The sequence below is a fragment of the Mesoplodon densirostris genome, chromosome 7 (genome assembly GCF_025265405.1).
Source record: "Mesoplodon densirostris isolate mMesDen1 chromosome 7, mMesDen1 primary haplotype, whole genome shotgun sequence".
Taxonomy (NCBI): Eukaryota; Metazoa; Chordata; class Mammalia; order Artiodactyla; family Ziphiidae; genus Mesoplodon; species Mesoplodon densirostris.
Window position 1 is genome coordinate 3,866,358 of NC_082667.1, and position 24,848 is coordinate 3,891,205.

Genomic DNA, 24,848 nt, shown 5'->3' on the forward strand with positions numbered 1-24,848 from the left:
ATTTCATCTCCTAAAAAATACCTTTTAAGGAGCGTGCCTCTTCAAAAGGGAAGCTAGTTGGCCCAGAGCTGATAAAGACAAGGCTTTACCTCGCTGGGTGGTGACAGCAAAGCCATCCCCCACTGTAGAATGAAGCGACCAAATGCAGACTGAATCAGCAGCAAGTGGATCAAAAAAAGTTTATTTTGATTACTTAATTTAAAAAAATCATACCTATGAGGTGTGCTACAGAAATTCAGATACAAGAATTGCATATAAAACCCGACCTAATCGTGGTAAAGCAAATGCACTTCAGGAAAGAAAACGTGTACCTCACGGTCACTGGCGTCCCAACACCAGAGACAATTCCACGTGGTCACCGAGAGGACGCTGCCCCGACCACGTGCGGGAGCTGGCGGGCCTCGCGGTCTCTCCCGGGGGATGGGCTCCCCGCAGCGGCCACGGCAGCGTCTCGGGCCACAGCACTCCCTCCTGTTCACCTCACATTCTCAGCCAAGTCGATCCATCAGATTTTGCTGTCACTTAACATGATATTTTGGCAAAAACATCACAGCCTCCTTGATGGGAAGCGTTTCTGCGGTTCACCACGGGGAAGGGACCTGCCTTCCCCCAGCAGCAGCTGTTTCCCCACAGGGCGGACACAGGCCAGCTGCCCGGGGCTGGGGACAGCAGGAGGGACAGTCTTTAAGGGACTGGTGACACTGCGGGGAGGCGGGGGCAGGGGCCCAGCAGTCCTCCTGGAGGCCGGGCATCGGGGGAGGCAAGAGAACAAGGACGAGGAGGGAGCCACGGAGAAAGGGGGGGTCTTTGCTGAAACCCAGCAAAGACTGGGATTTCACAGCGCGAGAGGCTTCTCCGACTGAGCGGGCAGCTCCCGTACTTAGCGATTGCCCGCAATTCTAACTTCCTATCAGGCCCTCCCTCTTCCTCCAAAACCCTGGGCAGGGACTCCTGCCCCCACCTCGTTGGAGCGGAGGGCGAGAGGTGGGCAGGGACAACACGCACACAGGACCAAAGGTCCCCGAAGTGGCTCCAGGCAACAGTTGATTTGGCAAAAAAAACAAAAAACAAACAAACAAAAAAAAACTTAAATGCATAAAAACAATCACCGAGTCCTCCAAGGAGCATGATTACAATATATTAGCAAGTTCTGTGGCGTAAACACTTTCAAAAGCATCAGCAAAAGTATTAAATATAAAAGCAGTATGCATACTCCCCTCGGCACCCTGAAGAAAACACCAGAAGGCAGGCGTGGCCACAGACGGCGAGGGCGTGGCCAGCTACAGTGAGGGCGTGGCCAGCTACCTACTGACGCAGCTCCACGTAGTTGGCGGGGAAGAGCCCGTACCTGCCCTTGCACAGCCCGCGCCACCAGCCATCGTCAATCATCTCGATGTTGGTGATGATGTCGTCGGGATCGAAGGAGATCTCATCATCGCCAGCTAGGGAGGAGGGCACAGAGAGAGGGCAGCAGTCACACTCAGCGTTCCCTGCTCAGCCACCGGAGGAAAACCCTCCAGCAGCCCCTCGAGCTGGTGGCCTCCCACCAAGGCTCCATGGGGGTGCAGGGTTCTGGGGGTGCAGGGTTCTGGGGGTGGAAGCTCCATGGGGGTGCAGGGTCCTGGGGGTGGAGGCTCCTTGGGGGTGGAGTGTTCGCTGTCTCCCCTACTCTGTGAAGGTGGCTTTGCACGCACAGGGGCGGACACAGAGACAGGGCAGAGAGCCCTTCGAACAAAACCCTAACCCAGAGCAGATGAAGTGTGGTTGAGGTAGATACAGGAATTCTTTGCACTGTATCTGCAACTTTTCTATAACCTTGAAATTGTTCCAATATAAATTCTTTTTAAAAATTGTAAATAACGCTCTGAGAGCCAGACTTTGAAGAGACGAACCACCGGAAGCCCCGCCCCCACCACTTGGGGCCCTCGGGGCGGTGTCTCACCAGCCTGGTAGTCGTAGAGGGCGACGGCTGTGATCCCAAGGTCGTTCTCATAGTCCCCGTAGGCACCCTCCTCTAGAATAAACCAGAACAGGGCCTGAGAGGGAAGCAGAGCTCCACGCTCACTCCCGTCAGACGCCCCTTCCTCAGGTCCGGGTGGAGGAGCCAGTCAGGAGAGGACGCTGCAGGGGTGCCGAGCAGAGAATCGGGCGGATGCGCCGTGGGCCGTCGGGCACCTTCTCCCAAGGGGAGGACCCGGCTCCAAGGAGCGAATCGCGTGTGATGATCTCGATAGAGGCACTGACCGTTTTCAGGGTATCATTTTTTACATTTTAAAGACTGAGCACTATTTTTAGGAAAGGTCATATCATGAACAAATGAACGGCAAGCAGGAGACGGCCGATCACACCTCACGCTGTGCTCAGGGAAGGTGAGAGCCCTGCCCTGGTGCGGATTCTGATACTGATTTTCATGTCACTCCAAGTGGGAGAACGGGCTTGTGTTACATCTGTCCAAACACATTAAAGGAAACCTCATCTCTAGAAATCAAAGACCAATTTGAGTGTTCGTCCATCTGTAAGATTTTCAGAGTGTGCAGAAATCTCCCTCTTCAGAGACCTCAACATACTCTGGCTTCCTGGAAGACCTCACGAGCTTCTACTCTGATACAACAGCAGCAGAAGCCCCTTCCTCCACGCCCACCCCTCTCAGCGCCCTCAGCACAAGCAGGGATCTCCTGGAACCCCCCGGGAGGCCAGGCCAAGCCCCCTGGGGTCCGGGGCCCGCAGCAGGAGGACAGGAGCCCCGCAAGCACGGCAGAGGTGGGGCAGGTCGGCCAGCAGGGGAACAGAAGCAGAGGGGGGTGGATGCAGGAGACCCATGTACCTGCTTGGTAGTGGCCCGGGGCCTCCGTGCTTTCGTAGACGGCCTCCGGGGCATAGGCCTCCTGGTACTCGGTGGTCTCCGTGCTATACACCGGCTCAGGCTCACTGGTGTAGCTCGGCTCGGCCTGGATCGGAGCCGCGGCCTGGGGAGAGTCAAGGAGACGGTTCCTGTGGCCCGTGCCGGGTCACGACCATGGCCACACGGCCAAGAGAGACACGCGGACCACTCTCAGCCCCGGCTGAGACGAGACAGACACAGGGGTGGGGAGGCATCACCTGCTCACACCCCGCGGACGCCTGGGTCCTCAAGGGTCCCGCAGTGCTGAGGGCCAGGTTCCTCCTCACAAGCCTGTCCTCACACCCCCAACACCCTGAGTCCTGCCGTCGCCAAAGACCTGACGGCTGCGAGAGCCCCGCTTTCCTGGGGCAGGTCTGGCCCGTTTCCTCTTTGGGTCCCAGCCCTCCCGGGCCTCTGCCGGCAGCTCCGCGGCATCGCCCCACCCCACGAGCTAAGGGCAGGTGGGCCCGCGGGTGGCGGGTCCATCCTCACCGAACCCTCCGTGGAGGTGAGTCAAGGGGGTGACCAACCAGTCCCACGCAAGAGGGCATCAAGAGCGTGCTGCTGACAGCCACCTGAGCCGCGATCCCAGGTCCCAACGTCCACCACCAACAGCGGCTTCAACCAGCGTTTCCGACCAGGGTCCACCTAAGGGCACCCTCGTGGGTCAGGAAAGGCAGGCGCACACGGAGAGCCCCAGGGAGAGCTGGTGGTCAGGCCTCGGCTTCCCACAGAGGGTGACAGAGGGGTGCGGCAGGCCGGGAGCGCTAATCCAGAGGCCACAGGGCGGGGCTCCACCTGGGCCGGGCACCGGGCGCCACTCCAGGGCTCAACAAGGGAGTGACGGACTCCTACTGGCAATTGCCCGTGGAGGCGAGGGGAACAGATCGGAGGGTGAGGGGCCACACGGTGTTGCGGGGTCGCGCGGAGCCACTCAGCGGTCAGGGGGTCACCCCGAGCAGGTCACTGCAGGGACACTGCACACGGCCACCAGCAACGCCCTAACCTCCTATCTTCCCGCAGCAGCCCCTCCGCCCACGCCCACCCCTCCCGTCACGTGGTTGGGCAGGGCTCCCTGCCCCCCCAGGACAACGTGTCATTCTAGCCTCCTCAAAGGACCAACTGCTAGCGACGGGCCCAGCAGCGGGCCCCGATGGGCGGGTGCACAGGGGCCCCTGTCCACGGGATTACAGACTCTAGGACCGCACCCGCCATACCTGTCACACCCGCCAGGCAGAGGGGTGAGCCTACGGAGCACCCCGAGGCCCAGGCCCACCCACGGTGCTCCCGCACCCTCAGCCCCTTTAGGCCTCAGCCGAGCTGAGCCAGTTTCAGTCCCTTGTGACTCAGTGAGCTCTAAGTGGTGACGTCCAGGTGAGGGAAGACAAGTGAGTGAAAGGGACAGCGGGACACAGGGGACTCGGGCTGGGCCGGCTGAGGACGGCAGGGGCCGAGCTGCTCTGGGAGGGGGGCCCGCAGAGCCTGTGGAGACCCGGCCATGGGGAGGGGGGCAGGTGGCTCAGTGACCCAGGGGTCAAAGGAGCAGGTCCCGGGGGCTGAAGACTGAGGAGGAAGGGCCGAGGACAGAGTCTCCGGAGAGGCCAGGGGAGGGGAGCCGAGGGGCGGCGGCCGGGCGGGGACGAGGGTCCTGGAAGGGAGTGTGGTCCCAGTCGAGGGCAGCAGGGAGTGGGTGAGGGAAAGACCCGCACCGGCTGACCCTTGGAGGCTGACTCAGGAGAGTGCAGTGGGGCCCGCGGGCGGGTGAGAAGGCCGGCGGGGAAGCCGAGGCGGCGAGAGGCCCCGCGCTCAGGAGGGCTGCCCTCCGGGCACCGGGCAGCGCAGGGAGGGACCCCGCCCACGGGGCGCTGAGCTGGGAAGGGTGTCTCCGGGGCGTCAGGGACTCACGGGCAAAGTGGATAAAAGCACCAACCTCGTAGACGGGGCTCGAAGGCGGCCTCTCCTGGGCCAGCTGGGGCGTGGGCGACGCGGGGGGCGTGGGCTTCTGGGCCCGGGCTTGCTCCTGGAATGCAGAGAGAGCGGCAGTCAGTGCGTCACCAGGCCTCCCCGCGGTCGCGCCCGAGCGTGAAGCACGCTCGCTGCCGCAGGAAGGAGAGGCAACACGGAGCAGAGGTGGGGCGCCAGAGATGTCCAGGGCGCGTCTGCTCTGCAGCCAAGGTCACGCGGTCAAGTCTTCTCAAGACACGGCCCCGGTGGCCCACACAGTCCTGCCCCCAGGGCTGACGGAACCAGCCGGAGGCGGCAGTGCCCCCCGCACACCTGATCCGGACGCCGCCACCTGGGCTCCGAGCTGATGCTGTAACGGATTGAGACTGCCGGGGACCTTCTAACGGAGTGAAGGGATTTTGCACATAGCACGGACGTGAATCTTGGGGAGGCCAGAGGATGGACAGCGGTGGACAGATGCTGACGTCCCAACCCCCAAGGTCCTGTGAATGTATGTCCTTACAGGGCAAGAGGCTGCAGCCGTGACCAAGGTAAGGACCCGAGACAGGAGGTGACCCTGGATTACCCGGGTGGGCCCGGTGTCATCACAGGTCCTTACAAGCGGGACACAGACAGTGAAAGCAGAGCTTGGAAGGGGCCACAAGCCAAGGGGGGGGCAGGGGTGAGGGGCGGGGGGCGGGCTCTAGAAGCTGAAAAAGGCAAGGATGCGATTACCCTCTGCGGCCTCCAGAAGGAAGCAGCCCCGTCACCCCTCCCAGGCCTTCCGGCCTCCAGCCTCTGAGGCGGTAACCGTGCGCCGTCCTAAGCCATGGCACGCGGCCCCGGGAAACCAGTGCTGACGCCTGTGAGGTGGACTTTCTCCACGCCACCGATCAGGAACCTGACAGCCTGGGGAGGGAAGTCGCTCCCCCAGGGACACGACAGCCATCAGCCTAACGCGCATCGGCGGCGCTGCCCTGTGGAAACCAACCCCTCCGGAGACCACGCAGCTCTGGACCCCAGTGTGGCTTTGCCTGACCCGCACCAGCAGGACGGTCACGAGTCCTCACGGCGCTGGCAGCTCGCCCACGAGTTAAATCCCCGAGGCCGCATGATTCCCCGAAGGGGCCGGGCCTAGGCCGGGCTGAGCATGGGCTTCTGGAGACCCGGGCCTGCCGCCCACCACGCAGCGGCACGAGGACCCGTGACGGCCCCCCTCCACCCCGCCACACCCCGATCTGGCGGGGAACAGAGACGTTCCTTCTCGGGGGCACCCTTGCTCCCGGGAATGTGTGGGTCGAGCAAGCGTGGCCGCCCGGCCTGCCAGAGGGAGCACTCGGCCACGTGCGGGCCGCGTCCTGCCCCAGGAGAGCGCCTCACAACCCAGAGGGCTCTGGCGCGAGCGGTACCGTGCCCATCGATGGGAGTCACTCAGGGGACAGGCAGGCGGGGAGAGGCTGGCAGGGGCTGGACACAGCGAGGGACAACACAGCGGAAGGGACGGCGAGAGAACCTCAAAGGCAGAGGGGCTGGACAACAGCGACCGAGAGCCTCCTTCTTCTCAAGCCCTCCAACCCTTCTGCAGCTTTCAGACTGCAGGGGTCCAACTCCGAGCCATAAAACGAGGAAGGCGTTACGTGAAAACGAGACCAAGTTATCGGGGAAAAATGCCTCCTAGTGTGCACGTGTGTGTGTCTGCAACAAAGAAAAACTTACAAGCGCCTAACTAAAAACTTAAAGGAGAGAAAGCTTTAAAGTTTCTGGCAATTAAGGAACGGTATGTGGTAATTATACATGTTTGCTATCATCCCGACTTCACCACATGTGATAAAAACGTGTTATCAGGGCTTTTTTTTTTTTTTTTTTTTTTTTTTTGTGGTACACGGGCCTCTCACTGTGGTGGCCTCTCCCATTGCGAAGCACAGGCTCCGGACGCGCAGGCTCAGCGGCCATGGCTCACGGGCCCAGCCGCTTCGCGGCATGTGGGATCTTCCTGGACCGGGGCACGAACCTGCGTCCCCTGCATCGGCAGGCGGACTCTCAACCACTGCGCCACCAGGGAAGCCCTATCAGGGCTTATTTAATTCCCGGCTCCAGCGCCCAGCGTTTCCTGACCGTTGCATGTTAACTACCTCAACCGCCCACTCTCCCTTGATGGGCTCTTCAGAGCCCTAACCACTGATTTGAGGAGGAAATGTCCTTAAGTTTAAATAGAGCTTTACAATCTATAAAACAACACACACGTTATTTCAGATTCGACGTCCTAGCCACCCGAGTCGTGGCGATTCCACACCCGTTTCACGGGCAAGAACGTAGGCCGCGGGACGGTGGCTGCTTTGCATCAGGCCGCCCGGTTGGTAGGTGACGGAGTGGGACCCGGGCCATCAGACATCAGTCCATCTACAAGAGTTTTAGGAAGGAGTCCGCACCCTCCTGCTCACCCCTCATAGCTCCCACTTCCACCTTCTCCAGTGCAAAGACAGTTTGTGAAGAATCACAAAAACACCTGCAGACCCGAGCTCCAGAAGCAAGAGCTACAAGAGCCAGCAGACAGCCTTCTTCACAGGGATTCCTTCTGTGTCCTCAACCTGCCACCCAAGGGGACAGCGGGTTCCCGAGGGTGACGGGTGGGAACAGACTGCGGGGGAGACGTGTGGACGGGGGCTGGGCCAAGGGCATGGGTGCCGCCAGCCTGACGGGGGAGGACAGGCCCGCAGTCGCCCAGCGCTGGAGCAGCACGGCTGGAGCCGGGGCGGGTCGACTGCTCATGTCTGGTGGCGAGAGACTGGATCGTCTGTGTGGCTGAAAGCTAAGTTCCTGAGCACAGCCTCCGGCGCGAGTTCAAAATGCTTTCTACTGATAACTTCCTGCAGCAGACGCAGGAACGAGCCAGACACGCGGCCCTGAGCACGCAAGGGGGGCCCGGGCGCCACCCGCACTCACGTCCGGCTGCCTGCGCGCCGCCTCCTGTTCCCGCTGCTGCTTCGCCATCCTCTGCGCCCGCTCCGCCTCTGCCTCCGCCTTCCGCCTGTCCTCGTGCTCCTTCTCCCTCGCCAGGTTTTCAAAGTTAGCTCTGATGTTACTGGTTTTGCTGCTCACTACAGAGGAAGGAGAGATTTACTCAGGGCACCACCATCTCCCCCGGACCGGGCCTGCACCAGGGCGGCCTGTCCCTCGGGAGGCGATGCGCCCCCTCGGCTGCCGGCTCAGCCCCCACCAGGAACGGCCTTCACCGTCGCGTGTGCTGCACCCACAGCGGGAAGACGGCACAGCCCTGCGTCTGGAACGCTCTTACGTTCTGAACACCACTGTATTCTTTACCACCAGACACGCACAAGGAAAAAAAATCCCCCTAAGGATGCCCTTGATAAAACAGTAAAAAGTACTGATTGTGAGTAGATCTCAACCCTTTTAACATTTCGTGTGACAAAATGGGAGGGCAGAGCCCACTGCGACTGCCCCTGTGGATGTGCCGTGGGGCCTCCAGGGAAAACATGTGCTACTATCTGAGATGCAGGCCGAACTGATTTTTCCTGGAACATCATTTTCCCTGAAATGACAATGGACAAACTACGGTTACGCCATTTGGGTACGTGCCAGACCCTTTCTCCGAAAGGAACGAGCTAAGCCTATCCTGTTAAAAAACAACTACAGTATTTGTTGTCAGTGGGAAAACTCAAGCTTTCAAGCAAAATCAGAATTTTGGAAAATCCGTGTCCACTGCCACGAGTATGACAATTTCCCGGTTTTACTCAGAGACTCCGCGACGAGGTTGATACTATTACCGAACGTGACCTGGGAGGCGCTGTATAGTGAAAGGTGCCAGTGTGTGGAACATCAGCGTGACTCGGTGATTAATACTCTCCAGTGACCCTGACGCGATGTCACAAAGTCTTGCTGCGCAAGAGAGACCAACCTTTAAGAAAAACACTGGACGGCTGCCTGCTGGACTGGGGTACAGAGAACACGACCAGAAACGGCCAGTAAAATACTCTTCCCTTTTCCCACTGCTTATCTGGGGAGTCCAGATTGTCTTCACCACCCTAACGTGTCACGAGAGACTGAAGGAGTGAGAAGCACCTAAGAGAGCTCAGCTGGCCGACACGGAGGAGATTCCACAGAAACGTAACACAATGCTACCCTGGAACCTAGCCAGTATCGTACAATAACTGTAAACGGAGGATAATCTCTAAAACTTTTGAATCACTAGGTTGTACATCTGAAACTAATATTGTAAATCAACTAACTATACCTTAATTTAAAGAAATGCTACTCTTCTGCACTTTCTGGTTTTGAAAATGTAGTTATTTTTTTCATAAAAAGTATTAAGCTAATATGTGAGTTTCACTACTTTTAAATGTTTAAGTAATAAAATGGTAAATTCTTCTCGTCTCTGTTTTAATTCTAACACAGTAAAGATCAGAAAACATAACCCACGTAAACCAAAGTTCTTTGGTGCCTCAGCAATTTCTGCCAGTGTCCTGACACCAGAGTGTGTGGACTGCTGACCCACAGAGCATCCACAGGAAATAAATGGTGATCTCCACGTGCTGCGTTTAACTGACCACTTCCATCACGTGTAATAATAATTCCCCTAACTAAACGATATTCTCTTAGGCTGGCCCATGTTTAACGGTTCCCCAGCAGACACCAGGACCACAGGAGGCCTACGCATGCAGCAGGCACCGGAAGGGCAGGTTGCGGGCAGCCTGGTCCTCACCCGCGAGTGAGGAAGGAGAGGGCTGCCTTAACTCATGCAGACACGGTGACATGCTGCTCAGACACGCCACGGCCGGGGGAGCGGCAGGTACCACAGGGACCTCCCAGGGCCTGGGCCCCGGCAGTGAGCAGGGCCCTTGAGGACGTGCAGTTAACCTAGCTCTGCTTTGGGAAGCACCCCCCAAAACAGATCCCCGCCGCCAGAGAGCTGCAATGCCCGTGTCTGAAAGGTGCCTCTGAACCTCTGCAGGAACAAACAGCATCGAACAGGTAATCAGCTGCCGTCCCCAAAATACACAGATCAACTACGGTCTCCGTTAATGCTTCATCTGCTCCTGCCGACTCTCCTTTCCCCCTTAGCACTGTCCTGGGGACACCACACAGCGTGGAACTTCTCCCGGGAAAAACCACGGTGCTGCCAGAGGGTCTGCTAGGACTTACCTGCTTCGACAGGAACAGTCTTCTGGTAAGTGGAGGCCACCGTGGCAACGTCCTCAAAGGTGGAAGCGTTCTACCAAGACAGGAAAGGGGAGATCAGGAACGTATTTTTCTTTCTTCCTTCCCTCTCCCTGCACAAAGGCCTGCCCCAGATCTTCCAAAAGAACCAACCAGAGAGCCCAAAGATTTCATATCCACCCGTTCTGCACATTAACAGAGGCGTGAAAAGTGTGTTGATAACACATTGGCTGGTGACCATATGGGTCAGCGTCAGAGAAGAAACACACCTATGGGAGGGTGAATGGGCAGGGCCAGGCTGTTTAGGGCAGTGAGAAACTACTGTGTAGGAATGGACAGTGGCAGATACGAGTCACTACACGCCTGTGCAAACCCACAGAACGTACGATCCCAGGGGAGAACCCTAAAGCCGACCTCAGCGTTGGGTGCCTACAATGTAGGCTCAACGTAGGTTCACAGATCGATCGTAACAGATGGACCACTGGGTGGGGGAGGGGAGGTAGGGAGAATACGGGAAATCTCTGCACCTTCCTCTCCAATTTGAGCAAACTGCTCAAAAAAGCAGAAAAACCAAAAACCCTACCACATGCCTCCATTTCACAACCACAGACCAAGCACGTGTTCCTCCCAAGCTCTCGCCACAGACAGAATTTGTAGGGGAGCCCAGAAGCCTCTGCTGCGCTGGGAAAGGACCCTGGGACGTACAAAGGCCCCCCAATCGTCCAACTCTCCCAGTAAGCGCGACTCTGGTTCTGCAGGGACCCAACTCTGTGAGACTAAAAGGACAGCGACAACCGTCCACATAAAGGTTGACACGGGCGTGGACTGACAGCTCAGGGAAGCACTGGCCGCCGGGCACAAACGCTTCCCAGGGAAACACGCCGGGGGCTCAGGACGGTCACTGCTTTCCTGACACAGGAACTGGAAGAAAGGATGCGCAGAAGGAAGCCTGCCCTGCGGCCTGGGCAGGGAAGGGGTCAGCGCCCCCCCAGCTCCTGGGCCATGGCTCCTGCACACCCGCTGCCCGTCCCGTCCGGCCAACCCTCCAGCACAATGCTCAGGGCCGCCTCTCTGCCTTCGCCCACAGGCTTCCGGCAAACACCACGACCCCAAGCCTCTCGTTTCCAGCTGTGGGGTCCCCACCACACTGCACCCCCATCACCAAGACCCGCCCACCGACTACAGCCTTCCCCTCTCCCGCTGGCCACCCTCTGCCACCTGGACCCAGCTCCCCGCTCCCCACCGTCCAGCCTGACCAACTCAAGGTCTCGGCCTCTCCTGGGGCTCACCTGCCCGGAACCTCTCAGCTGCTTCCACCACCCACAGGGACTATGTGAGACCTGAGTTCCTGCGCCACCCATCCCCAGGGATGATCTCATGCTGCCGCCAAGGCTGAGACCTGGGCAGGTGCCTCACCCTTCTAAGCCCCAGGCTTCCCAAGCGCACAGCACAGACCACCAGCTGGCCACAGGGGCACCCCATGCCCCCCGCCATGCCCCAGGGTCTCCCTGCACCTCCCAGTCTATGGCCTGGGCTCCTCCCACCTTAAAACAGAACCATCCCCTCGGCTGACCAGTACCCAGCTCTCCCCGATCATGGCCCAAACGTGCCAATGCCACGGCTCCCTCCCTCCCACAGCCCAGACCCCTGCCAGACGCCAAGCGCCACCACCTGGCTTGCCCAGACAGGACGTCCCCAGCAACGCCTCGGGGCAGAGATGGCCCCTCCCACCACCACCACTCCGCAACTCTCCACCCTCAGACCAGCACCAGTGGACCCTGTGGGCTCCCCGCACCTCGCCAGGTGCCCTGCCCAGTCTCCTCTGACCAGCCTGCCCGCTGCATGGCCTGTGGCCCCCTCACCGTTCTGCAGGCTCCCCAACTCCACCTCCGTCTGCAGGCACCCCCCCTACCCCCTCCATCCGAACTACCTGAGCCGCCTGGCAGCCCAACCAGATGTGCCCACGGGGAACTCATCCCACCCGGCCCCACCATCCACCCGGGAGGCCCTCCCCCTCACCCCTTAAACGAAGGGGCTTCGGCACCCACGCTGGCTCAAGGAAGCATCTCTCTCCCTCCGCTGCCATCCCCAGGCCGAGCCAGAAGCACCAATCAAAGCGCTGAAGCCGCCTCCTAACCGGGGCCACAGCCTTGCGGCTTCCCCCGCGATCCACTCTCCACCCCGAGGCAGGGGGGCTGCTCGGCGCACGTCCTATTCACGTCATTTGCCTGTCAAACCCTTGCAGGGCCGCTCAGAACCCATCTGACGAAACACAAAACCTCACCGGGGGTCCGCAGGGCTCCCTGAAGTGGGTCGTGACCAGCCACTCGCCACCGGCACCCCTGCAGCGGGCCCCGGCTGGCTTCTCTCAGACCTTCTGTATCTGCGACGACATCTACCCCAGGCCCGCAAGGTCCTCGGTGTCCCCGTCCCCACGCCCACACACACACTGGCCCCGTCCTCCCTGGCGAGCTCCCACCACCCGCAAAGCCGAGCTCAGACTCTCACCCCTCAGAACACTCCTGGCCCCGCGGCCAGAGCTCTGTGCCCTGCCGCTCGCTCCCAGGGCCCACACGCGGTCACGTGACGGGGTCCCCCGAGGGGTCAGCTGGGAGCGTGATGGACAGGGAACTCCACGGGGACCAGCCCTGGCGCCCAGACACCCGACCGGGCACGGTGGCCTCAACCTCGGTCCGGCTGAACCGACGGGAGACAGGCCACGCCCGGTCCCCAGCGAGGAACGCTCCACGCGGCTCGTGGGTCTGCTCCTCTGACGCGGTTGGAATTTGGACCAGAAACCCAATCACCTGACGCGCTGAGACTCTGAAACCAAGCAGGAGGGACCAGCTGGACAAGGGCACCCCAGGCAGAGGCGAGCGTGGAGCCGCGCGGCCGTGTCGCCCCGCCTCTGGCTCGGGGCGGACGCCGTGGGGTCTCCCTGCAGCGATGTGCACCTTCCAGATCCGCCTTCCCCAAGAGGGCAGGCCCCACGACGCGGCCAGCGTGACCGAAGAGCTCGGTTTCCAGCTGGGTTCACCACCACGTACAGTCACAGCCACGTGTCCGGGAGGCGCTCGCGACGGCGGCCCAGCGCTGCGCCTGCCTGGCCGGGGACCCCGCCCCACCCTAAAATGTGACAGGGACAGGAACTGCCTCACAGCGTGGCCTCGAGGGGTCCAGGAGAGGACACCCGTGACACAGGAGATGAAGCCCGGCACGCGTGTCAGCTACTGGCACCGCCGCGGTGATGACACACGCCTGCCTGAAACGTTCGCGCTCTGCAAACACGCGCCAGGCGCCCACCAGAGACCAGGGACCACCCAGGGAACAGGCCTCGGCCCGCCAAGAGCGTCAGACGCCCGACCCTCTCAGCGGACAACACTGAGCCCCGGCCGGGAAGCACTCACCTTATCCATCCGGTCCTTCTGCACCCCGTACTTCCCGCCGAAGCCTCTGGAGTAGTCTGCAATGTGACAGCACGGCACTCAGTCCCGGGCTGAGGCCCGCCAGCTGCCGGCAGCAGGCGCACGCAAACAGGTCCAGAAAGAGCCCGAGAAAATGCACCCAGGGCAACAGGACGAGAACGGGGAACGATGAGCCTTCGCTTGCAAGGCGAGTTGGGCTTCTACCCGTGGTGCTCGGAAGCAAGCAGGTGAGAGGCAGGAAAGAGGTGTGGCATGCTCCCCGCGTGCTCCCGGGGGACAGGGGTGCGGGTGGCAGGCAGGGCGCCACCTCCTAGCACAGTCTCTGCTCTGCGCTCCTGCTCTACTGAGTGCTAAAAAGAAGCTCAAGTGCGGGGATTCTCTTGTTTTACTTATTTTTTTTCTCTTGCTTTTTTAAAAGAGAAAAGGTTTCCCGGAACTTCTACCAGCCAAATACTTAGGTTGCAGCAACACAGGTCTACATGACAGTCACACTGCCGTGCAGTACCAACGCCACGTCCATGCGGTCTGCAGGGTCAGCCCGAGGTGATTCTCTCCCTGAACACTGGGGCTGAGCGCCTAAACTCGGCCCCATAAAATGAGGACATGACTCTTTGCCAACTGTGTGCCCCGGTTCTAATGACCAAGCCTGAATTTTGACAGACATTAGATAACTGCTCTGAGCAAAACCACGTTTGCCATCTGGACTCCCAATATATGCACCCAGAAACCTCCTGTCGAGTTCCAGCTTTGCGCACGTACTGTCTGGTTCTGTGTGAAGGAGTCACACGTAGATGGTGTCATCAAAAAAAACTAGCAAAAACCAAAAAAACACCACCACAAATGAGACACAGAAACCACGTGGACACGCCTGCCCCACGCCCCTGGTCCAAGGCCAGTGATCGGGCGGAACCAGACACGTTTCTCCCGGTCTCAGAGGAAGGGAGGCGGCCTACTCAACACTCACAGGAGTCCCGGCAACAGCAAGCACTGCTGCAGAAGGCCGCCGGGAGACCAGAGACGGCCCACTCCAGGAGCGAGGCACGTCACGGGGTTAAAGTGACCTGCACCTCACGCCACCTTTGACCAGACACACACCCCAACGGTTATGGGAGAGAAAAAGTCAACAGGGAAGAAAGGGTGCGAGTGAATTCCGCTCCAGCACAGCATTGGGCTGGAAGTGCCCAGGTGCCCCTGCAGGTGACAGCGAGTGACTCGGAGGCTGAGCCCTGAAGTCTGTGCTAGAAGTGGCGGCGCTGGGCGGGGCTGGGGGGAGCCGGCGAGCAACTGTGCCTTGCTGGGACTCGTGCTTGGCCAGTTTCTCCTTGTAATCAAAGCCCACAGCACAGGGGTCCTGCCTCTCGGACTGAACACCAAATCTGCCTCCGAAACCAGTCTTATAATCTGAAGATCCACAGGTGACAGTGGAGAAAACAACCGAGAGGAAACACAAGTTTGGTTAGACTCAAACACGTCGCCTGGAGGAAACAAGGGCTGCGCCGAGCTCGGAGACGACAGAGCCAGCTCCCAGTCTCACCAACAGTCACAAAGGGCTCGAAAGGTTAAAGGACAAACAACGTCTGAACACGCGGCCCAGGCCCGAAAGCAGGTTAGCGACTGTATTTGAGCCGATTCGGAAAAGCCTCTCCGTGCTCCGGGACTCTCTGCGGGGCCCCGCCCATGCTGCAGACAAGAGCCCGCGTCTCTGCTCACTTGAAGAAAGAGACACGTTACACACGTGGCCCACCCCACAGCCGCGCGGCAGCCCCGCTCCCCAGCGTGCTGGCTGCGAGCCCGGGGCCCCAGCGGCCACGCTCCCAGGGACGGGGCGCCTCTCGGGCTGCAACCACAGTGCCACCCCTGTGGCCGCCCGGAGGGGCAGGCAGCAGCCCCTCAGGAACACTGCCGCAGCAGCTGGGGCTTCAGGGCCCAGGCGAGCACAGGCGCCCTGCCCCGCCCAACTGCAGCCCCGCAAGGGGGAAGGGGGAATCACTACGGGCGGAGGGGTCCTTCCAGAGCCGTGGGGACAGAGGACCCCCTCCCCCACTGAAGACAGGACAGCACTGCGACACAAGTACCGTGAGGCCAGGCACACGTGGACCTGTAAACAGAAAGGAACTTCTCGACGGGCCTCGCGGGCGAGCAGCCAGCGTGAACGAACCTTTCTGGGATTCGTGCAGATGCAGCTTCTCCTGGTGATCCCAGCCAAGGGCACACTTGTCCTGTCTGTCTGTCTGCACACCGAACTTCCCTCCAAAGCCTTTCACGTAGTCTGCGTGGACAATAAAAGGCCATAATCGAGTTATTAATGGGCAGCTCGCGTCAACAGGGAGAAAGCAGGTTTTCCGTGAAGTTCAACGTACACGATTCACTAAACCATCCTTTCTTTCCCCGACCTTTGGTGAAACTTCAGGTGACATTCCTTAAGAGGACCGCCCCGTAGTGTGTCGGGAAAATAACCTCATCTACCATCTCGGCACCGTGGATCAACACCGACGGGACCCCCTACAGGAACCCCCGAGGCATGCAGTGTCACAGCACGGACACGCCATTGGGTCTCACCATGTACACAGACGTGCAACACGCGGCCCCTGCTACAAGCCACGCCACTGCCGTGTTCAAGCTAAAAGAGCTCTAAGGACTGCCTTTCTTAGTTAACAGCTCTGTTTTTGGATTTTCTGTTTTAAAGTTCAATGTTTAACAGAAAGAGACATCCACCCTAAGGGCTCCCAGTTACGTTCCGTTTTTCCATCTCTGTTCTGGTTATCACCTATCACGTGAATAGCTGCTAGCTGGATAATAAGGGAAAACGGAAGCCACCTTTCTGGGACTCGTGCTTCTCGGTTCTGCCCTGATACTCAAAGCCGACCGCGCTCTTGTCCACCTTGTCCTTGTCGATGCCGTATTTGCCACCAAAACCTTTGGAGTAATCTGCAAACGAGAAAAGTACTGTTCACAAACCAGCCACAAGGTCAGCGAGCACGCTGTGGATTTTCGCAGTCTTTAAGGAAGTATTTTAATCACTCAATTTAAAAAAACAAACCTCAACTCTCGGAGGCTCACTCCAAGATCACTTACGTAGGAAACATTTAAAAGCATTCTTTGTATGTAACGATGGAACTATGAAGGGCAGCAAACAGAGCAGACGGACAAGTGTGGCGCCCCTCCTTCACCCCAAAAGACAGTGTGAGGTAACAGGTGACATAAAGTTTCTGGATTCAGGATGAGCCACGGGAGCAAGCTCTCGGAGGGGCAGCCCACCTCCTAACCAAAGCTGGCAGAGCTGTAACGGGGGCACCGCCAAAGGAACAGGATAAACATGGACTACCTTCCAGAAACGTCAGTTCAACTCAAAGCTAATTTTTTATGATACTGAGTAGCTATCTTTACGCTAAGGCACGACTCCATCACGGACACACTGACGGAGCAGAACGCAGGCAGAGATCAAATCCCTTCCGGGAACGCCTAGGGCTGCTCCCGGCACTTCGGCCTCTGCTCCCCGACTGCCCAGAGGCGTATTTAATCGTCTTCAAGGACATCTCGGGGAGAAAATCTGGTAAAAATGAACAGGATCCAACAGCGGGTGCTGACTGGCAGCGGGCATACGGGGCAAAGGAGTACAGGGGTGTGCCTAGCAGAGAGAGAAGGCAGAGTTTAAAGGAACCCCATGCAGCAGGCCCAGCGGCCTCAGGGCAGGCAGGCCCCGCCAGGTGTAAGGGAAGCCAGGCCCTCAGCAAACAGGAACCCCTCAGGCCCAACGGCCATCCCCTTGGGGAAATGCCAAGCCCGTGGGGGTTTCCAGTGCTGGCTTTCATTTTTGTTTCTTAAAAAAATCTGGGGTTTTAAAAAATACGTGAGCTCTCAGTTTATACGCTGGCCATTATTCAAATAATTTACATGTGCAGGCCAAACAAAACAAACGATGCAGAACCACCAACAGATCAGGAGCTCTGCAGCGGGGGTTGAATCTTTAAGTCAAGCTCCATAAACACACACCTCAGCGGGTAGAGGGCCGTAACTGATCACTTACATCACAGTGAAGGGAAAGTCAGGATGGCTTCTAAGGACAATCTAGAATGCTCTATCAAAATTTTAAATTCAACGTCTTTTGACCCAGCAACTCCACTGCTAGGAATTTATTCTTTTAAATAATCACTCATGTATATAACAGAATATTCACTGCAGTCAATTTTTTTTTTTTTTAACGAATTTACTTATTTTACTTTCGGGTCTTCAGGTTTACTTCGGGTTGGGTCTTTGTTGCTGCGTGTGGGCTTTCTCTAGTTGCGGCGAGCGGGGGCTACTCTGGGTTGCGGTGCGCGGGCTTCTCCTTGCAGGGGCTTCTCTTGTTGCGGATCGCGGGCTCTAGGCACGCGGGCTCAGTAGTTGTGTCTCGTGGGCTCTAAAGCGCAGGCTCAGTAGCTGTACCGCACAGGTTTAGCTGCTCTGTGGCATGTGGGATCTTCCCGGACCAGGGCTCGAACCCGTGTCCCCTGCACTGGCAGGCAGGTTCTTAACCACTCCATCAGGGAAGTCCCTGCAGGCAATTTTTAACATCAAAAATTGGAAATAACGTAAATTCCACATTCCAGAGAGGAACAGTTAAGTGGACCACGGAACAGAGGACTCAGCAGTCATCAAAATTACGACAAACCGCGACTTCCTTGGTGGTCCAGTGGTAAAGAATCTGCCTTACAACGCAGGGGACGTGGGTTCAATCCCTGGTCAGGGAGCTAGGATCCCACATGCTGCGGATCAACTAAGCTCGCGTGCCTCAACTAGAGAGCCCACGTGCCCTGGAGCCTGCGCGCCACATCTAGAGAAGAGAAAACCCGCATGCCACAACTGGAGAGGCGCCCGCGCGCCACAACGAAGAGCTCACGTGCCACAACCAAGACCTGATGCAGCCAAAAATAAACAAAATGGATAAGTAAATCTTTAAAGAAAAAAAAATATGACAAACCACCTACACCGTCCAGAAAGTAACAGGGACATCCAAGCACTTTTAAGTTAGAAAAATTATATAAATATAATATAAACCGATCTGCATCAGGGAGAAGTCCCCTGGGTGTGTGTCGGTGAATGCATGAGAAACGACGGGGCCCGGGGTGCCTGACGGGCAGCAGGGCGCCACTGCGGCCCACCTCTCTGCGACTCGTGCTTCTCCGTCTTGCCCTGGTAGTCGAAGCCCACGGCGCTCTTGTCCACGCGGTCAGACTGCACGCCGAACTTGCCGCCGAAGCCGCTCGAGTAGTCTGGGGACACAGGGCAGCGGTCAGCAAAGCGTGTCAGGCCAAGTGCCACCTTGGTTAAACGAAGCAAGACTCACCAGGAAGTCAAGCACGCATCTTAAAATGTACAAGCTACCCGCTGTCACACACGGGTGACGCTGGACGTGTCTATGTGCCTCTGCAGTCTGGTCCCTTTCAACTGCTGGAGGGCAGAGGTGAGCTGCAGGCCCACTTTGGGAAGTAACCGTTCAAATAAAGGTCAGTGTATAAAGACAGCTACGCAGCTGCACGGGTCTTTCTAGAAAAGACCCGACCCCTCCAACACATCGAGCCAGGTGGGCTGGGTGGACCGGCGGCGCCTAGAGCACTCCCAGGCCGAGCTACTTCCCTGGGTCATCGGATGACCCGCAAGAGGCAAAAGTAAACAAGCTTGCAAAAAGCACCTCAAGGGACGTCCCTGGTGGTCCAGTGTTTAAGGCTCCACGCGTCCACTGCAGGGGGCACAGGTTTGATCCCTGGTCAGGGAACGAGGATCCCACAGGCTTTCATTTACAAAAAGGCTTTACCAGGGAGCACTACCTCATAAAGATTAGCCTACGCCGTGTTAAAGACGCACGTACACGCTGACAACGTCGGTAATGTAACGGCTCTGTTTCCATCCTCAGGGGAAAGTTAGTTTTGCCAACCAAGTTAGAGAGGAAAGTGTTCGGGGTCAACGCTGCATGGATGAGGGGAAGCAGCTTCTGCTGCCACACGGGAGGTGGCACGGGGACACGAGACGCCAGCGCTTCGTGGGCTGCGTGGCGGGGACCCCACTGTCACACCACACCCAAAAGACCAGACACCTGAAGACAGCAGCGAACTGCCCGTGGCGACACCCCTGCCCCCAGGAAGAGGCCTCGAGTGACAACGTGCTCCTGCCCTCCAAAAGCAGGCGGGGCTGCCTTCCCGGAGTCTTTCACATCTCACCTTTCTGCGAGGCGTGTTTCTCAGTTTTCCCCTGGTACTCAAAGCCCACAGCAGACTGCAGTCACAGAGAAAAGGGAAATGTAGTTTTAAATGCCTGGATCCACGATGCATAGGACACTTTAAAAAACATGAACCATGTTATCTTTTGATCTTTGATTTTCTAAGCCATTAACACCCAAAGCCCTGCTGTTTTGAATTTGTACCCCGTGAAACGCTCACGGAAGCCCGGGGGCTGCCCGGGCCAAGCTGCGAGCGTAGCGGCCTGTCCCTCCCCGCCTCCCCACCAGTGGCGGACCCCGCGGAGCGAGCTCAGCCGCAGGACACCGACCCGGGCTGACTCCCATCAGCCCGCTTCTCAAATGGGGTCCCCAAGAGCCACACGAACAGCAGGAACAAGGCCCGGCACCGAGGTGGGCACCACGCACGCAGCCCAGGGGAAAGGCAAACGCGGGACCGTGGCCACACACAGCCTGGCCTGACCCCCAAGCCCAGGCTCTCAATGCCAGGACATAAAACAAAGGGGCTGACGGCCCTGAGCCAGGGACTCGAGAACAGTGGAGCAGCATCCGGACGCTCAGCACAGCGCGGTAAGCGGGCGGCCCTCTGCCAGTCCGCTCTGAACACCCTTGGGGGATCCCTGTCACAGTGACATCCAGGCAGGGACAGTGGGTGTAAACAGTCCCCGCTGGCATCCTGGGACAAATCTAAGGCTGTCCCGGAGTCATCGGATGAGTAGATACCAACATGGAGGTTTCTACAGCAATCAGTAAAAAAACCCCTTACACTTGACTGTTCTTTTGTTTGTTGGTGTGTCTGGCCGCACGGCCTGTGGGATCCTAGTTCCCCGACCAGGGATCGAACCCGGGACCCTGGCAGTGAGAGCATGGAGCCCTAACCACTGCACCACCAGGGAAGTCCCTGTTCTCGCCTCTTAAAGAGCCAATCATCTCAAAGCAACTGGAAAGGGGGGCCCTGTGAGCCCTGTGGTCAGGACGCACACCCTGCAGTCCCACGGAGTCGAGGCCCGGAGCACACACACCTGGTGGTGTGCTCTGACCTACGAGGACTGGCTCCCGTACCCTCCCCGGGCGCCAGCTGCCCAGGATGCTTCACTCACCTGATCAACTCTGTCCATCTGGACACCAAACTTGCCTCCAAACCCCCGGACGGAGTCGACCTGCGAGCAGTGCTTGGAAAGCTTCGACTGATACTCATGGCCGACAGCTGACTGGAACAGGTGGCAAAAATGAAGTGTCAGACTCCCGCCGGTATCCCCACATTGCCCGCCCCCCGTGCGGGGTCTAAGGGGGCAGCCCGTACCTGTGGTCAGCGTGGGTGACCCTAATTGAAACCACTCAACGTGGAAGTTAGCCTGGGGGGAGCTGCCTCCCGGGGGGCATCGCAAGCCACGGCCACCGGTCAGGTGTTCCCCGAACCCTCTCTGTATAGGCCTCCCTGGAAGCTGCCCAAGAAGCCCGGCCACAAGGGGGACTTCTGACATGACTGGGCATGGAGAACCAGGAGGCCAGGCCCCACCCGGAAACCGCAGAGCCAGCAGCCGGCAACGTGACTCCTGAGATCCAGCTCTGGGAAGACTGCTAGCAACAATCACCCTACTCAAACGGGACACTTTCACACCACGGGACCCAGGAATTAGGACACCACATGCATTTTGCTGACAAATCGAGACACAGACAGGTGCGCTGGAGTCACGCCTCGCGTTCAGAGTCAAGAGCCACTGTGCACCCAGCCTGTCCGGGAGCGGAGTGGGCCCGTCAGCACGTCATCAGCCCCACGGACGGGCAGGAAGGGAGTCTGGTGACATCGTCTCAAGGTCACGTGGCGAACAAGCAGTCCACCCCGGGGTTTCCACAGCGTTTCCCACGGTGGAGTCAGCAAACCATGGCCCAGGGCCCACGCCCGGCACTGAGACTTTTTGTAAATAAAGCTTTCCGGAACATACCACCTCTATGCACTCACAGAACGTCTACGGCTGCCTCTGTGTCTCAACAACGCAGCTGGTTCGGGAGCTGCCTGAGATGTTGCGGCGGCCGCAAGGCTGAAAACACTCCCCGAATTCTGAGCGGCCCCCGTCCTGCTCCAGCCTCCCAGGCCCCTGACCCTCAGTGCTCGGCACCAGGGTCCCAGGCTCCCTCAGCAGAATGGACAGTGGTCACGGACCCCTTGGCGGACATCGAGGACACAAGACGCATGCTTGCCACATGACCCAGCGCGGGGCGAGAAGGCACATCCAAACCCTGGTTAACTATTACTCCAGTGAGCCACCCCGCCTCGGGCCCCTCCTACAGTGAGGGACCCGCTAGCGCACCGTGGACCCCCTTCCTGTTTATCTAGAACTTCAGCAGCTGGGTTTGGGATCCAACCACTGCAGAGTCACCGCCACAACTGAGAACTCTGCAGGCCACTCGGAGTGTGCATTCTTTCCACAGCCCAGGGAGCCAAGTAGGTTCTACTTTAAAGTTCGGAGCTGTTACTTTCTCTCCTTTCCGGGTTGGTTCCGATGCCCGTAGCTAACAGCAGATCCACGGCACAGCAGCCTCGGAAAACCTCTGTGGCAGAGACCACCCACCCGCAGCTTCTGGGGTCTCACCCAGAGAACGTCAGCAGAGTAACCCGGAGGCGGCAGCACGCAGAGAGGATTCCCCAACTTGACTCTTCATCACAAAGAAGTTATAAGGACACTGCTCTAAAATATGGCCAGTGACAGCTTATTAGTTTTTCCAACTTTTTGATCAAAACAGATTTATCCCTCAAACTGCCCTTGATCTTATGTTGACAAGACCGTATTTATTACTGAACAGTCAGCACCGGGCAGAGCGCTCCCAAAAGCAGGAATGTACACTGGTCCCGAGATGTGCCTGGCGAGGAACAAAACCTGCATCACGGACCACGGCCCCCTCTGAGCCCCGAAAGAGGCGTGCGAGATGCTCAGGCCACAGCGCAGATGGGATCCCGATGGCTGCTGCACCTTCCCAGTCCGCAATCCTCTCACAAGTAGGTGCCTGCCCAAGATGCGTTTTTTTCTGGAAGTCTCTATCACACAGTCTCAACACGCAGATCTCAGGGCTTTTTTTCAATTTCTGGAAAGGACAAGTTATGAATAACTTCAGGGTTATTTGTTTCGGTTTGGAACCTTAGTGATTTCTGATGACAGGCTGGTCCAGTGGCGCTCCAGTGAGCTGCCAGGTGTGCAGGGAGGTGCAGGGGGAGGAAGCGCCCGCCGACCGCGGCGCCCCCGCTGGATCCACCTGAGGAGGACCACCGGCTGGAGTGAGGGCTGGGTTCCCTGAGCCGTCCGGGTGCCGTCAACACACGGCTCCAGGCACTCACACACCGTCCGCTGAGCGCCTTCACGGTGCCAGGCCCAGCACGAGGCGAGGACAGCTCGTCCAGGCCTCAACGGGAAGGACAGCACGACGCAGGAGTGACGCTGACAGCAGGCAGCGCAGACAAAGCACGGAGAGAGGCAGCCGCGGGCCGGCGGGAAGGCTGAAGGACCAGAGGGGCCTGGGCTGGGGGTGCCAGGGTGATGAGGCTCAGGCGGCACAGCGCAGTCCAGCAGCAGCCAAACAACCGTTTCGTTGTCCTTACCCAGAGCTTCCTGGATGCATCTGCAACGTTCTCCCCAACAGGTTTTTCCAACCCAGAGCTGGGGACCCAGATTTATACTGAACGTCTCTTTGCTTTCACTCCCGTAACCCTGAGAGCCTGGACTCCGTTGGGTGGGAAAGGCTTCTACCTACATGATGCTTTCATTGCCCGAAAAACATGGGGATTTTGCCCGTCTGTGCTCCTAAAAGCCACCAGACTTTCTAGGATCCAAAGATGGTTTCTGCTCCCCACGCCCCTGTGTGCTGTCCAGATGTCTCTGGGAGTGACGGGGTCACTGGGGGCGTCCCTGTCTCTCTCCTGCAGCCTGCCCTTCATAGACTCCGTCTCCAGGCTCATTTCAGACCTGGCTTGGGGTGCCCACAGGTCCCCATGTATCCACTCTGTGGTGACAGAGCCCAGACGGCACACTGTGACACAGCCGTGTCATTCCAGGCCCAGCTCAGATGCCAAGTCCGATCCAGGCACAAGGGGGACAGGGGTGGAATTACAGCCCAGAACCCGACCCAGATGATACCTCTGCACAGAATAAAGGCAGACGTCTCGCATTACCAGCCTGGGAAACCTACCTCTCTGGGGACGTCTAAAGACTGCAAACCTGCTTCACTGCAAACGCGCTACGGACTACCGTCCTCTCTGCAGGGCGGACACCAGCCCCACCAGCTGATCCAGTCCCTTCTCTGAGTGCCAGCAAAGGCTGCTGCATTGTTAACAGCTTCCATCTCCACCTACTTGGACTTGCCTGCCCCCAGCCTGGTGGGCAGTGGCATGACACCGGGGGCCAGGGTCCTCTCTGAAGTTCACTAAATGTGGGAAGGACATCAGCACGCCTGGTGGCTGAATTTCCACCCTTGACATGAAACAAGGCCCGCAGACTCGGCTCCGGTCTGCAGATGGGTAGCATTCAGGCCGCAGGCTGAACCGCCGCGGTGACCACCACACCCATATCCGCCTTCCAGGCCTCCGTCCTGGTCACAGAGCGGCCTCTGGCAGAACCGGATCTCCCGCTCCGGGGCTCCCGACACACCACCCACTCCCCAGCAACTCAGCAACTTAAAAGACCTTCCAAAAACGGGAGCCCTTCGCGGGTAAGGTCAATGGAGAGAGGATTACTTCTGGCAAATCCGTCCTCAACAAGTGGACTCCCAACTTTTCACCCAAGGGGGAGGTTCCTGAGTGACCACTCTGCCGACCGCGGTGAGGTCAGGCACGCCAGGGCCCCACCACGACGCGGCCACGCACTTACTTTGTCCATTCTGTCCTGCTCCACACCAAACTTCCCTCCGTAGCCGTGCGAGGCTTTGGGTCCCGTTTCGAGCTCCTTCTCCTTGAGGGTCTGGTGTTCTTGAAACACATTCTCTCTCAGCTTGTGTATGCTTGGGGGGAAGAGATCAAACAGGAAGAAACCCGTCAGACAGACGTGCGTCCTTGCTTTCCAGGAGGACAGACGAGGACAGGACGTGTCATCTCGGCAGATCTGCAAGGTTTCACTACTCGGTGGCTCCCCAATCCCTGTCTCCCTTGTGTTTGCTTTATTGTTCCACCAGCTGGTCCCCCAACTTAGCAGTTCTCAGAATCAGATGCCAGTTAACAGAA

General features: G+C 58.5%; 1 protein-coding gene across 2 annotated transcripts in view; it reads right to left on the reverse strand.

Moving 5' to 3' along the window:
* Positions 1-154: 154 nt before the first annotated feature.
* The window catches only part of CTTN (cortactin), a 33,119-nt gene continuing 8,425 nt past the window's right edge, over positions 155-24,848 (reverse strand). Inside the window, exons 5-18 of one of the 2 annotated variants that reach the window (XM_060105661.1) lie at positions 24,499-24,628; positions 20,740-20,850; positions 19,623-19,677; positions 18,567-18,677; positions 16,243-16,353; positions 15,584-15,694; positions 14,716-14,826; positions 13,408-13,463; positions 9,986-10,055; positions 7,769-7,923; positions 4,812-4,901; positions 2,825-2,966; positions 1,943-2,014; positions 155-1,442 (exon numbers count right to left, since the gene is read on the reverse strand). In XM_060105661.1, coding sequence (XP_059961644.1) covers positions 1,306-1,442; positions 1,943-2,014; positions 2,825-2,966; positions 4,812-4,901; positions 7,769-7,923; positions 9,986-10,055; positions 13,408-13,463; positions 14,716-14,826; positions 15,584-15,694; positions 16,243-16,353; positions 18,567-18,677; positions 19,623-19,677; positions 20,740-20,850; positions 24,499-24,628 — 1,462 coding nt within the window. In that variant the 3' untranslated portion in view covers positions 155-1,305. The remainder of the gene's footprint in view (positions 1,443-1,942; positions 2,015-2,824; positions 2,967-4,811; positions 4,902-7,768; positions 7,924-9,985; positions 10,056-13,407; positions 13,464-14,715; positions 14,827-15,583; positions 15,695-16,242; positions 16,354-18,566; positions 18,678-19,622; positions 19,678-20,739; positions 20,851-24,498; positions 24,629-24,848) is intronic. The other variant, XM_060105662.1, reaches the window with a different exon arrangement.